Source organism: Petaurus breviceps, unplaced genomic scaffold (genome assembly GCF_028583685.1).
Source record: "Petaurus breviceps papuanus isolate PSGF00001 unplaced genomic scaffold, PetGlider_PUasm1.0 90847, whole genome shotgun sequence".
Taxonomy (NCBI): domain Eukaryota; kingdom Metazoa; phylum Chordata; class Mammalia; order Diprotodontia; family Petauridae; genus Petaurus; species Petaurus breviceps.
This window is the reverse complement of record NW_027187360.1, coordinates 26,651,309-26,666,924: the sequence shown is the minus strand read 5'-3', so window position 1 is coordinate 26,666,924 and position 15,616 is coordinate 26,651,309. Positions and strand designations below refer to the sequence as shown.

At 37.7% G+C, this 15,616-nt stretch overlaps 1 protein-coding gene across 15 annotated transcripts in view; it reads left to right on the top strand.

Moving 5' to 3' along the window:
- The window catches only part of EHMT1 (euchromatic histone lysine methyltransferase 1), a 430,700-nt gene that overhangs the window by 230,151 nt on the left and 184,933 nt on the right, over nt 1-15,616 (top strand). For 13 of the 15 annotated variants that reach the window (XM_069072710.1, XM_069072712.1, XM_069072720.1 and 10 more), the window contains one exon: nt 13,658-13,745. The exons of 1 other annotated variant lie outside the window; for it this stretch is intronic. In XM_069072710.1, the coding sequence (XP_068928811.1) occupies nt 13,658-13,745 (88 nt within the window). Of the gene's footprint in view, nt 1-851; nt 1,004-13,657; nt 13,746-15,616 lie in introns of those variants that run through there. One more of the 15 variants, XM_069072711.1, reaches the window with a different exon arrangement.

Below are 15,616 nucleotides of genomic sequence, written 5' to 3'. Positions count from 1 at the left end.
CTCTCTCTCTCTCTCTCTCTCTCTCTCTCTCCCTCTCTCTCTCTCTCATTGAACCCTTCCCTGTTACATTAGACTTTTGTTTAAGAGTTTTTTTTTTCTTAACCCATTTAGACCATTGTCTGAAAGCACACTTTCTCTGGCTTGCCCTGTGACAAATAGGATCACATTTTTCTTATCTTTTGAATGATGTGTTTATTATGATTGATTCTTTTCTGGAGGTAAGGAGAATGAACTAGTGTCTACTATCATTTTTCTATTGAGTTGTTTTGTTTTCTTGCTTAGAAACAACCTCCTTTGCTTTAAACCCTAGCTATTTACGAGATTCACTTTTCCAATTCGCACGAGATTCACTTTTCTAATTCGCAGAGGTGTGAAAATGCTTCTTTGGGCTGAGGATTTGTCCCCATTTAGAAAACCCTACCTAGACATGTTTGAGTTCTACAGTTGGAAATGCTCTGTAGCCATTAGTCTCCTCACAATTCCCCCTTCCCCCACATTTGCTTAGGTGCCTTGGACTTCGGAAATTGCATTTTTACTTTAAAAAAAGAGGAGAGAGATTGCCCCTGTGTCCTTGTGTGTCTTTAGAACTTGGATTTTCCCATTCAGTAAAACTGGCCTTAGAAGGCTTTGCAAGAAGCAAGCATCGGTTTCCTTGTTTATCTCTAAGGTTTTCCTGGAGGAGAGAGGGACAAAATCATTGATTTTGCTTGTGGTACATAGGTTTTATTACATTGATGTAGTGATAAAGATTAGAAATCATTTTGTTATAGGCAGTGATATGGAGATTGACGACTACAGGAAAAGGAGAGCGATTGGGACTTTTATTTTGAAGCAGCTTATGCTTGGCAGTTGGCTTTTGTTGGGGCTGCTGTTGAAGCCGACATTGCTGTGCTAGGAGGGAGGGTATAAAATTTCTCTGCCAATCAGGAGACGACAGATTGGGGCATGGTGGAGTGTGAGCAAAAAGGGAAGTTTGCTTTGAATTTAAGGGGAAAAAATGGAGGTATTGGCACTTCTACAAAGTTGCTACTAACAAGTTTTAGGTGAAATTGTGTGCTGGATGGCTGGGCTAAATGGTTGAATAGTTAAAAAACTTGACTATTTTGGAGGAGAGAGAAGTGTGTATGTGGCTCTATGTATGTGGCTCTGTGTGTGTGTGTGTATGTTTGTGTGTGTGTTCTGTAGAACTCTGTGAATACTGTCTTCATGTTGGAAAGTATTTTTTCCCTGAAGTGGATGGAGCTGACTTCTGATAGGCCAATAAGAGGAAGACTGCCCTTTTTTTGTGGTAGCTTACTGGGAGGTGGATTTCAAATACTGGTATTGCTTCTTCCATGATCACTGACCCAATGATTGATTTTTCTTTTCACAGGTCATAAATATCAAATTGATGCAGTGTGGGGGTTGTGATTATCTTTAGGAAATGACAGGCACGGTTCTCTTTAATGTTAATGAGTGCCATTTTGAGGGACAGGCACTGGAAAAAGCTGCCAGAAAAATCTTGTGAAAATGTTTTGTTTGGTAAGGAATATGGCTATTTTAGAGGGATGACCAGAAGTGATCTTTGTCTTTTACTGACTTTTGGTGCTTTTACCATTTGAAAATCCAGTATTATATGTCCCAAGTTTGTCTTTGTTGAGTAGAATATATAAGGAAAGCTTTCTGTCTTTTAGGCCTGCTCTTACTCTTGAAGAAGGAAATATATTATTTAGGAGTGATAACACTAAAATTTATTGTGACTCATAGAACTTGAATAAATGACTAGATTAACTGTATGAAAATGACACTGCATAAAGAGTTGAAAGACTTGAGGTTAGAATAAAATTTATGTTGAATGTGAAGAGTTTGTATAACAACATTGAAAGAGTCTGAGACCCTACCTACCTAGGCCCTAGTTTTATTATGAATACCTTTATGAAGAGTTATTTAGAATAAGTCACCTTAGGAACTTGGGAGGTATAATAAATGTGTATTTGTGTAATCACTTTTTAAATGAAGTAAAAAATTTAGTGGTGACATTGGAATTACCTTTCAGATGGCTGAATGATGGGGTAAGAAATGCCTAGGGTACTAGATAATTTAAAAAAAAAAATCAGTAAACTTATGTTGAGTGCCTACTACTTGTGTCTTGTGTTAGCACTGGTAGGAAACTTTTATTTGGAGCTAGTAGGATGGAAAAGGGACTTCTCTTTGGCATGTGCCAAGAGCATATAGCTAGGCAGTATCTTTATTTCAGGGAGAAATAAATACTACTGAGACTAACATGGCTGAAATCGGTAGTTGTTATTTAAGATGAAATATGTTCCTTGGAAAGTTTAACTTAAACTAATGTTTTGGACTTAATACCCCCTACTTTTATAGTTTTTCAGGTTTTGATAAGTAATATTTTAAATTAGATTTGTGTCAGAATTTGTAAAAGTTTGTATTGGTGTTTTCTCCTCTTTCTGGAAGAATATGTTAATGTCATGAAGGAGAAGAAATAGGGCAAGAGGCAAGGAAAACTCCAAGTAACATCTCAGGAAATAGGATAGCTCACTTTCAGGTCATGGAAGAAAGAGCTTTATTTGCAAGTCTTCACATGGCAAAATACCTTAAAAAAACCCTACCTAATGGCTCACTTTGTTCAAGCCGTATTTTATACAAGAAAATTTAAATACAGCAGAAATTTGTGCTCTTCCTTGGAGTTAATCATAAAGCCATTTAACTTCCAGAAATTAGCATTGTATTCTGGCTTGCCCTACAGCATTTTCTTGTATAGAGAGGACATTTTAGATCCATCATTATTAGGTTATGCTTTTTGGATTTTTCTATGACAATGTTTAATAATTTGTGCTAATCCCCTCCCCACCAACTTCCCATGCAATACTTGTAAAAGATGTTTGATCTTTCTTAGTTGTATTTTCTGGGGCTGTGAATCAGAGCAAAGGCCATTAGTTCATATGAGATTGAACCTGTGACTTTAGTTTCATTAATATATTGTTGGAACTAAATGCTTTAACCAATTACAGGAGGCTTGCTGCATCTGGGGCTCTGTTAATGTTGAAAGAGAGAGGAAGATAATATATGTTGATAAGCTTACACAACATACATTGAAATTGATGGAGCTGGGGATCTACATGCATTTTTAATTCCTAGTTTTCTACTGGAATCACCAAGCATGGATAGGTATTTTTCTTTTAATCAATCAGTATGTTTATTCTTTAGCTGTTTGGATCATCAAGGCTCTGATGCCATCTGCTCTCTGTAGTCCTACAACAGTTGGATTGACCTAGGTTTATTCCTCATCTAGGTCATATATTAATTAAACTCTTCTTTCCAGGGACCAACACATTTTCAGGCTGCACACATGCATGCACGTGTGTGTATGTATAGATATACACCTGTAAGTATGCTATTTTCTTCTTAGGTGTGAAATGAATGCCCCAAAGACATCTCAAATTCAGTATGTCTAAAACAACTCATTCTTTTTCCATCTAATCTTGTTATTTTCCAAACTTTACTGTCTGTAGAATGTTCCACTATCTTTTTAGTTACACAGGCTTGCAACCTCAATTTCATCTTTGACTTCTCACTCTCACTTTTAGCCAGTCAGTTGCCAGAACTTGTCATTTTTACTGATAAACAGAATCTCTCTACCTGTTCTTTACATTCATAGAGCCCCTGTTCCACAACTCTGATGTCTTACCTTGACAATTGCAGTAGCCTTTTTTTTTTTTAAGCATTTGGGATTAAGTAACTTGCTCAAGGTTATAGGGCCAGTTATTTCTGGGTGTGGTGCTAAGTATCTGAGCCTGGATTCGATCTTCAGGTCATCCTGACACTGGGGCTGGTACTCTTACTCGCTGAGCCACCTGGCCGCCCCAATTGCAGTAGCCTTTTATTTAGCGAATCTGCCTTCCGTCTCTCTCCAGTCTGTCCTCTACACAGCTATCAAAGTGATTTTCCTAAAGCACATTTCTGATCATTCAGTGAACTCCAGTGGCTATTTACGTCCATGATCAGATATAAACTCTTCATCATGACATTCAAAACTCTTTATAACCTTGCTTTAGCCTGCCTTTCTATCATTATTATATATTATTCTCCTCTAAGCATGCTATTTCTAGGCATCTTTCCTTTTCTTCTTCCTGTACTTTAGGTTTTATATATATATATGTCCTGTGCTATGTCTGTTTCTTTCCCTCCTCTGTCCTTTTTCATTTTTACCAGCCCTCTTTAGGTATACTCCATTCTGGGTCCAAATTATCTGTCATTCTTATATTTTCAACTGTGATCCAGAAATTCAGATTTCCTTCTTATACATGTTAACTAGATGTTCACTTCTTACCCATTCCTTTTTCTTCTGAAGCCTAGATTCAGATATGTTTTAAAACCTATGTGTATTCCACATTTCTTCAGTTTTTTCCCCAAGATTTCATCATCTTAACATTGCTTTATAGATTTCTTTTGAAAGTATCATTAGTACTTATATAAACAGAAGGTGGGTTGTGGTCATCAGTTTTGACAAATTAAGGTTTTCCATTCTGTCTATGAGTTGTATTCTAGATGACAGGAGACTTTTCTTGTTACATTCAGGTTGAAAAATACATGTTTTAGAACCTCTAAGGATGTAGTGACTAATCAGCACTGCCATCCTCTTCTGACCCTTAATTGGGTGATGTGTCACTAGATGGCACCTATGGATCCACATTATCATTCCTCAGAGGATAAGCAGCTGTTTCCTTTTCAGAGTGTCCAGGTCTCATCTTTAGGAAGAACCACATACTTCATTTAGCTCCAGTTGTTCAATGATCATTTTTCCCTTTCTGCTTTGAATCAGATTCTTTTCTCCAACTACCTGAGAAGAGGCCAGAATTTCTTTTAGCTTTAGCTGATCCCTTTCCTTCTAAGTGACTTTCTTAAAAAACCTTGACTTGTATAGTATAGAGTGGTTGTGTCAGACTCAAATAGAAATGGATTCTGCAGCTATATAGTGACTTAGAAAACTTCAAATTAATATTATCTATGTTAAATGATATTTTTGTTCATTTTCTTAAACAATTTCCAATTGCATTTTAACTTGATTAGATCTAATAGGGAGCTAAAGGCTACAGATTTTCTCAGGTATAGAAGAAATCTTAAGAAATTTTACCTTCCTTCCTAGGATTGGTACCATTCTTGCCTATAAGTGTACATAACTTGGGCCATGGCAAAAATATGAACTTTGTGCACTCTTTTAAACCCTTTACAACCTGACCTCTTTCTACCTTTCCATTTACTTCCCTTCATGAACTCTGATCCAATGACACTGGCCTTCTTGCTGTTAACTTAAACCTTGTTGTTGTTCTGACTTCTTTTTATTGTCTATTCTTGATACTTGGAATGCTTTTACCTTTGACTCCTGCGTTCCTTGGCTTCTTTCAAGACTCCGCTCAAATCCTATCTTCAGCAAGAGGCCAGTTCTAACATTCTCTGCTCTGGCCCTTTAAGAATGTCTTCCATTTCCTCACATATAAATTGTAAATACATAGTTGTTTGGATGTTTTGCATGTTGTGTCCCCCCCTTCCCCCTCCCCTTTCAGATTAACACAAGATCTAGCAGCTTCTACATTAAGGGATGGAAGGGCTTGGAATATGATATTCCAGAAGTCAAAGGTGCTAGGATTAAAACCAAGAATCACCTACCCTGCTCCTTGAGGGCATGAACTTTGCTTTTGTCTTTATATAAAAATCCTATGCTCAGTATGCTCAGTACCATGACTGATACATAGTAAAAGCTTAATGCTTGCTAACTAATTGACTCTGTATGTAGGTTACTTTAATATTTTTTATGCTCTTAAGAAGTTACACAAATATTCTATGAAATGTTTATTTTTTATTTTTATTTTTAGTTCTTTTTGGATTTTAGGAATTAGATCGCTGTCATTGCCTCAACTCATTTATGATATTTTTAGCTTTGTAGATTACTTTCCTCATGACAAATCTGTGAAGTTATGAGGTTCAAGTATTGTTATCCCTATTTCGTGGAAGAACCAAAATTACTATGGCATTAGAACCAGACTATTAACTTGTTTCTAAGCCTAGTACTACTATACCTTTCTACGAAACCAAATCCTTTAATTTGCGTTTTTGAGGAGGTTCTTTGTGCCATCTTTCATTTAACTTTGACTTCTTTATGTCTTCTATTTTCACCCATACAAAATATGTTGGAAAAGGAATTATTGTTTCTTTATTATTGAAGCATGGCATAGAGGCCAGCCTTGGAACTAAAACCACCAGAGTTCACATTCTCCTTCTGATGTGTGCTGGCTGTGTGACTTTGAACAGGTCATTTAACCTCTGAGTGCTCTTGGCAGCTCTTTAAGACCAGAACTTGGGGTGGAGCCAAGATGGTGGCTTAGAAGCAGGAAATTCTGTGGACTACCCCCAACAAGCACCTCAAATACCTATAAAATATGACACGAAACAAATTTTAGAGCTATAGAACCCAAAAAGTGACAGAGAGAAACAAATCTCCCACGGAAGGCAGCCCGGCAGGCCTACAAGAAGGTCCCTCGTAGTGTGCTGAGAGCAGAGTACAGTTCTGTGTGAGTCACTTGGTTTTGGCCTCAGGGCAGCCCCGACCAGAAGAGACTTCAGGAGAGTGAATCACCAGCAGCTGTGGCGGTTTCCAGATTCATCTACCCATAAACACCAAAGAGCAAGTAAATGGTTACTTGGGAACTCTGTTGGAAAGGAAGGTGGCGGAGTCACAGAGGCTGCTGCCAGGCATGGCTACCTCCAGAGCTCCTGGCCTGCAGATCTTAGGGGGACCAAGTGACCATTCAAAGGATTATTGCTCTTGATTGAACCTGCTTGGATCTGGATTGCTGTTTTGGGTTGAGGTTCTGGGGTGTGTGGCCAGTGGGCCAGAGCTTGTGGTGGCTGCAGAGAGGGTGCCCTCCTAATAGCTCTGGCAGCTGTAAAAACCCCAGCAATTTGGGACAAAGCTCTCCTCTCTGGAAGCAGAGTTCTGCTGTGGCAAAGAGCTGTCAAGTAATTGACTGGCAACATGAGCAGGCAGAGGAAGCAAAGCAAACAGAGTAATCAAACCTTAGATTCCTTTGTTGTGGACAAAAAGGATCAAAGCATGGAACAGAAGGAAGACAATGAAGTTAGTACTCCTGCATCAAAAGCTTCTAAGAAAAATATGAATTGGTTACAGGCCATGGAGGAGCTCAAAAGGATTTTGAAAACCAGGTAAGAGAAGTGGAGGAAAAATTGGGAAGAGAAATGAAAATCATGAAAAGCAAGTCAGTAACCTGACTGAAGAAAAAAATAATGCCTTAAAAATAGATTAACTTAAATGTCAAAAGAGGCCCAAAACACCAATGAGGACAGAATGCCTTAAAAAGCCAAATTTGCCAGATTTCCAGAAAAGGAATTTTAAAAGCTCATTGAAGAGAATAATTCCTTCAGAATTAGATTGGAGCAATTGAAAGCTAAGGTCTTTATGAGAAATCAGGATAATATTAAACATATCCAAACAAATGAGAAAATAGAAAGCAATGTGAAATATCTCATGGGAAAAACCACTGACCTAGAAAAAAGATCCAGGAGAGAAAATTTAAAAATTATTGGACTACCTGAAAGCCATGATCAAAAAAAGAACCTAGAAACCATCCTTCAGGAAATTCTTAAGGAAGATTGCGCTGATATTTTAGAATAAGAGGGCAGAATAGAAATTGAAAGAATCCATCGATCACCTCTTGAAAAAGATCCCAAAAAGAAAACTCCTAGGACTGTTATAGCTAAATTCCACAGTTCTCAGGTCAAGAAGCAAATATTACAAGCATCCAGGAAGAAACAATTTTACTATTGTGGAAACACAATCAGATTAACACAAGATTTAGCAGCTTCTACATTAAGGAATGTATGGGCTTGGAATACGATATTCCAGAGATCAAAGGAACAAGAATCAACTACCCAGCAAAACTGAGTATAATATTTCAGGCGAAAATATGTTCATTCAGGGAAATAGAGGACTTTCAAGCATTCTTTTTTTTTTCAAATGCTTTATATCTTTTTAAATGCTTTTTAAATCTGATTTACATCATTCATTTCCGCCAGATATTGAGTTACAAATTTTCTCCCCATTTTCCCCCTACCCACTGCCCCAAAATAGCAGTCCCACAGGATATCCCCTCCTCCAATCTGCTCTCTCCCATATTTTCTTCCATACCCCTTTTGACTTTTCCAGTGGATCTCTATGCCCCAGTGCCTGTATATCTTATTTCCCAATTACATTTGAAATAGTATTAATAATAGTATATATATATATATATATGTATATATATATATATATATATATATATATTTTAATATTTGATTTTAAAACTTTGAATTTGAGATTCATTCCATTCCTCCCTTGTCACTCACCCTTACTGGGAAGATAAGCAGTTCAGTATAGGTTGTACATGTGTGGCTAATACAAAACAATAACAAAATAGGAGTCTAATGTTGGAATCTTTTGTCTGCTTTGTTTCCTTTGCCTGGTCATGTTATCCCCGGTCACTTGACCCCTGGGCTTTTTGCCGCAGTAGGACTCTGCCACCAGACAGGGGAGTTTTCGTCCCAAACTCTGGGGTTTTCTCAGCTGCCGTAGGTATTAGATGGGTGCCCTCTCTGAGGTTTCCACACACTCTGGCAAGCTGGGCATACACTCCAGGCCCTCCACCCTAGACTGCAATCCAGATCCAAGCAGGTTAAAGCAAGAGCGATTACCCCTCAGAATGGTGGTGCTTGGTCCCCCTACACTCTGCAGGCCAGGAGCTGAAGCTGCCAGTGGAGTTTGTTGGCTGTGCAGTGTCTCAGTGGCTTCTTGCCCAAGGGGCAAAAGGCAGACACTCCCACCTATTGGGTCCCAAAGTCCAGACTGCACTGACCTCTCACTTTGTCCTTTGCTTCTATATGCTGATAAATCTGGAAACAGCAGCAGCTGCTGCTGATCTGGAGTCCCTCTGGCTGGGGCTGGTCATGCCCTCCCTGGGGCTAAAGCTTCTGGTGTGGGGCTGGGTTTGGCTCCCAGAGCGCTGTGTTGGCTGATTCCTGCTGGCCTGCTGGGCTGTCCTCAGCGGGAGGTTAGCTTCTCTGTGTCATTTTGTGGGTTCTGTAGCTCCAAAATTTGTTCAGAGTCCCCTTTTTACATGGATTGGGGAAAGTGGAAGCAGGAACTCTGCCATCTTGACTCCGCCCCCCATCCTACTTTCAAGCATTCTTGATAAAAAAAAAAATAGTAAATTTGATGTTCCAATATAAGAAGCATGAGAAGGTAAACAGAAAAAGAAATCATAAGTAACTTATCAAAGTTGAACTATTTATATTCAGATATGGAAAAATGGTAATTGTTACCCATGAAACTTTTCTCAGTATGAGGATAGTTGAAGGGAATATGTGTGTGTGCATGTGTGTGTATATTTATATAGGAGGGTATATGTGTATACAAATACTTATGTAAATGTGTTTATATATGTGTACATATATATACATATATATATATATATATATATTTGCATACACATAGACAGAGGCCACAGGATCAGTTGAATAGGAAGGGATGATAAAAAAGAACAACTAGAACTTGCAGGGAAAGTCTCTACCCCTTGTGGGAGGGGATGTCCTTATATGACATTCCCTGACCAATGCGTTCACAGGTCCAGTTCCTATTCTTTTAGTAGTATATTGTTTCTCAGGTCTTCGGACAAAGATTGCACATAGTCAAATTAATTCTTGAAATCTGTGATACTTATCATTTCCTCTCCCCTCCCCCTCCCACATTGTGCTGCTCAACTGTCATAGTCCATATAAGATTTGGAGCTCTTTTGTTTTTTGTTTTCTTCTGTTTGTGGGTCTCTGTGGCTGAAGAATTTATCTCCTGGTGACCAGACTTCTGGTGACAAGCCTCTCTGTAGGTTAGAACTAAGCTAGTCTCATCCTTAGGTAGCATAGACCATTATTGGCAGCATTCTTGAAATTCTTTCAGCTTCAAAGTACTGTCTTCATGTGATTGACATTAAAACTGCTTTTCAAACATTAAGTTTGCTTATTGGTAGTGTGAAGAACACAGCTAAGGATGATTCAATTTTAAGTACAAAATACTCTGTGCAAGGCTACAAAAACAAAAACAAATCTGTCCCTGTCCTCAAGGCACTTAAATTCTTCTGGGAGGAAATACATCAAGGTCTACAAATAAGCAAATAGGTGGGAATTTGAAGAGTTTTAACAGCTGGGCGAATTATGAAAGGCTTTGAGTTGAAGTTAACTGATGAAGGTTTGTGACTCATGAAGAATTTTAAGGGTTCGTTAGGTTTCTGATCTTAAGAGCATTAAGCAGCCTAGCCCTTGAATGTTCAAAACATTTATTAAGGCACGGATAATCTATAGCAGTACATAAGGATACCATCTGTAGATGGAGAAAAACTGTTAGCTTCTTTAATGTCATGGGAAAATCTAGTAATATAAGACAATACTGTTTGCGGTTCATGTAAGGTGGATTCTTTTTTTAATCAAATTGATGATCTCTTAGACCATCTTTTTTCTGGTATTCTTGTCCAACTATCCTGACGTCCATTTTGCCTAATTCTGGTCATGTAGTTAATTTCATATTGGTTGGATCTTAAGGTTAGGTTTTACACAGGCTAACAACTTCTGACCAAGTAACTTTGCCAGGCCTTTGTAAAACTAAATTCTTACATTCTTCCAAGTGGTCATGATAACATTTGATCTGTCCTTTTAAATGGCACGTATTATCCATTTGTTGACACTATTCTTGGCAAGTATCACACTGATATCCTCAAGGTCTAGATTAAAGTATATGACAAATTTGGTCTTCTGTGGAGGATTTATGGAAGGAAATTAACAGGACCTTCATAAGACAGGAAGACAAGGATGGTCTGCATTTTAAATAGACAGCATGCATAGATGGAGCATATCAAAAGTCCATGAAGGTAGGGGATTTCTAAAATGCAGAAAATGTAGAAAACCTTTTCTAAGGAAAAATGGAAATAGTATCCTAAAGTAGTTAGGGATTCTCAGCTTCAGAGGGTCTAGTCCAAGGGCAAGCTCAGGTGTGTAAACTCTGACTGTTCTGAAATATCTTTTAGATTATGTTAATGTTTCTACAACCATTTGAATCTGTGTTTGAAGCTTTTCAGGTACAAAGGCCATATCTGTGTAGATAAAGGGGACCTAGGACAAGGCAAATTCATACCTTGAGCAGATAGTAGAAGAAAAGTGCTATTTATGTAATCTACTCTAAAAATAAAAAGTCAGGGTAACTCAAGATGAGTACTTTTACATCTAGATACTTATATATTCTGCACCTGAGATGCAGAAGGAAATATCCTAGATAGAAACACTAAAGGTAGGCTTCCTATTAGGGAATTTAACTTTAATTTTAGAAATTTGGGATTTTGGCCCCAGAGCCAGAGACATGATTCAGATTTAAAGAAGAGTACAGTGGACAAGCGTGCTAGATTTGGAGTAAGAAGACTTGGGTTCTGATCCAGCCCTTCTACTTAGTATCTATGTGACCTTGACGTTGCATGGATACTGGTGTAATACATTGACCCATTTCTTTTCCAATTCTGTGTCTCTCTGTCTGATGATATCTTATATTGCTGGCTCTATGAAAATAATTCTTTGGTTATTATTTTCTGCACCCTACTCAGTCCTATTATCTGTCTTTTTATTGTGCTTTTAATGACACAACACTAATTTTTAGGATACTGTGGGTACTTTCATGACTGGAAACTATATAGCATCACTGCATTCATATTAAGAAGGGAGTTTGCTTCCTTTGGTATTGATAGGGATAATAATAGTTGTACCACTTAATTCAAGAGGTTGTTAAAAGTTATGTGAAAACTATTGAACTATATTCTCTTTTATTGTTTATCTCCTTTGTTTATGTATTTTTGAGCAGTATGCTATCATAGAGTTGGCCTGGAAACCAGGAAGTTCAAGTCCTGCCTCTTAACACACATACTAGTTTTGTGACCTTGTCGCTAAACCTCTTAGTTCTTCAAGAAGTGCTTTAAGACTAAGTAAGTTTCAGAGAAGGTTCCAACCTGCATTGTAGAGGGAGATTTCCTGATCCAGGAGTTACCTATAGTAGTGAAATCACAAATCTTGTTCCTATCCTTATCACTATCCGTTATGTATAATTGTCCCAATAGACTGTAAGCTTCATGAGGGCAAAGGCCAGGTAATTTTGTTTCTTTGTATCTCCCATAGTGTCTTAGACTATGCCTGGTAGCTAGTAGATATTCAGTAAATATTATTGGTTTGATTTTGTTGATGTAACCAACCGACTACCTAGACTTGAAATGTGCATCTGTTGTGTGTTTGAAAAAGGTCTCTCAGAAGTTTTGTGTGCTGTGCTCTTTTTCTACAGGGAAATATCTTTGGGATTTTGGTGGTGGTATGTATTCCTGGTATTTATGGTTGTAGGGCCCATACCTGTGATTTTAGTAGTACAGGGAACTCTCAAAGAGGAAACTTCTTCTACCAATGCAGATCAGTAACTGTTTCGCAACTTATGTATTTTTAGAGCTGTCTAAAATAATAGTGTCACTCACATAGAAAGGGAGCCACTAAACCATACATAAGGATCCCTGCGGGCTGCATAATGACTTAAAAAAATCACATATTAATGTTGTCTTTGTTGAGTTGTATTTTTGCTTATTTTGTTAAACACTTCTCAATTGAATTTTAATCTAGAGTTTTATAGGTCTTGGACTGCCAGTTTGACACTTCTGGTCTGAAAAGTTAAGTGACTTGTGTAGGATCACATAGACCAGTTGGTCAGTCAGTAAACATTTATTTAGTGTCTATGTGCCAGGCACTGTGCTTAAGCCTTGGGAAAAAAGAGAAAGGCAAAAGATTGTCTCACCATGCAAACAAGTAAGAATAGACAAACAGGACAAATTGAAAATAATTTGCAGAGGGAAGTGAATTTTAGAATTTATTTATTTAAGATTTAGGCTTAAGTGCAATTTGGAAAAGCTTTCTCTGGATGGTGGAATTTTAGCTGGGATTTGAAGTCAGAGAACTCAGGAGGAAGAGATGAGGAGGGAAAGCAATCCAGGTATGCAGGGATAGGCAGCGAAAATGACTGGAATCTGGAGATGGATCCTATTGTTAGAGGAAGAAAGGCCAGTGTTCCTGGATGGAAGAGTACATGGGGGTGGGGTGGGGCGGGGAGATAAGAAGACTGGAAAGGTTGGGTCATGGAGAGATATATCATTTATGAAGGGCTTTTCATATCGAACAGAGGATTTTTTATTTGTTCTGGGAGGTAATAGGGAGCCCTGAAGTTTATTGAGTAGGGAGGTGATATGGTCAGACTTGGGTAGGTGTGTGTCACAGGACTTGAACCCAAGCTTTCTTGATTCTGAGGCTAGCTGTTGATCTACATGTGATGTTATAAACATATTTTAGGCACACATAGTATAGAAAGTTAGCATTGACTACTTTGGATATTTTATTTTAATATTTTTAGCTCTGATAAGTAGTTTTGGAACAAAAGGATTAATTTTCAATTTGGGTTTCTGTTTAAGTTAGGATTTCAAATGTTTGCTAGAGTTACTTTCTGGCACTGCATGTTTTAATCACTTTTGGCTATTCCGTTTCATTGTAGCAAGCAGTATTGATTAAGGGGGAGACTAAAAAGGATACCTGCATGAAGACTGAACTGCTGAAAGATATCACAAACAATAAAGAAGAAGGTAAGTATGTATTTTCAGTTTAAGACCTTTATTGACCTTTTTTGGGTCAGTGAATTTGACATTGGCAAATAAGCACTGAAAGCCTTGATTGTTTTAGCTTTCAGGGTTCCTTTAATATTAAAAAAAAAAAGGTTTCTTGAATGGGTTTTCAAGTGGTGCTTGTTGCCTGCTATATACTTTATTAGTTATTATGAGATGGGAATTAGAAAATGAAATTATATTTTTATATAAATGGTTTTATTGAATTTTCCACTTGTACTTTGAACAGGATAGAAATTATGTAGGGTATGTATGTAGGATCATGAAATGAATTGAGTAAGGAGTCAAAAAAGGCTCTTGTCTTCAAAGGCAGTTTCTGGTCTGTTTACCTCACTGTTTACTAAAATATGGGATTATAGTTTGTCTAGATTCATTGTCTTCTTGCTTTCCCTTGACTTTTTTGACCTTCATGCTAAATTATTTAATTTGCCTGATCACCAGAACTTTCTTTTTCACAGAGACCTTGAACTTATTTTTCTTTGTATGTGAGAACCTAACATTTAACGATCAGTTAATTAGCTGTATCCATAAGTTTCTTTGATTATTAGTAGTCCATATTGTTTTAATATACTAATTGTCATATCTAACACATCTTCATGAATATTTCTTGTTGTTTGCTTATAATCAGTTAACCATCAAGTAGTTTATGGGATATTTTTGCAAGACAGCTTGCAAAATCATATCTTCTGCATAATTATCATTTCTCTTATAAACTTAAAGTTTGAAAAATGCTTTCCTCATAATTAGTCTGTGTGTGGTTGTACATGGATTATTGTCACCATATTACAGAGGAAGAAAGTGAGGTGGCTCTTCACTATTTGAGTAACATGGGATCACACTACATTTTGAGAGTTGGAAGGAATCTTGGTCATCATCTAGCCTAAACATAAACCACATGAAAGGAATCTCCATTATAACATACATGGCAAGCGGTCATCCAGCCTCTGCTTGAAGACTTTGAAGGAGAAGGAAACTAACCATCTCTTTAGCCAGTTTCTACTTTTAGACAGTCCCAGCTGTTGGGAATTTTCATGTGAATGGCATTATTCCTTAAATGACTTTTGTTCAACCTAGACCTATTGCCCTGCTCCTTTGGGCAACAGAGGACAATTCTGCTCTCTTCCCAACCTGATATCCCTTCAGGTATTTGGTTAGGTATCATGTTCCCACTAAATCTTTTCTTCTTAGGCTAAACATCTTTAGTTCCTTTGCTTGATCCTCACATAATATGAACTTAACGTTCTTCAATTCATCAGTATCTTTTTTAAACTATTCTCTCCAGAACTGACCATAGCACTACAGATGAGGTCTGATCCAGGCACCTCCTTACTCCTGAAAGCTGTGTCTCTCTAAATGTAGCCCAATATCACATTAATGTCTTTGTCTGTCACATTACACTTCTGACTCATATACTAAACTTTTAGTTCACAAAAGTGTTCAGATGTTTTTCAGAAAAGTGACTGCCTTACCATGTCTCACTCATCTTATACTTGTGAAAATGATTCTTTTTTTCCTTCAAATCCAGAGTTTCATAGTAGAAAGAATGTGGAATTAAGAGGACTTAGTTTCAAATCCAAAGTCTACAACTTATCCATGAGATCTTGGACCTTAATTTTTGTGTGCTTCAGTTTCCTCATTTGGAAAATTAAGGTGTTGGACTCATTTGGAAAATTAAGGTATTGGTAGGGGCGGCTAGGTGGTGCAGTGAGTAAAGCGCCGGCCCCAGAGTCAGGAGGACCTGAGTTTGGTTCCGGCCTCAGTCACTTAACACACACACACACACACACACACACACACACACACACACACACACACACACACACACACACACA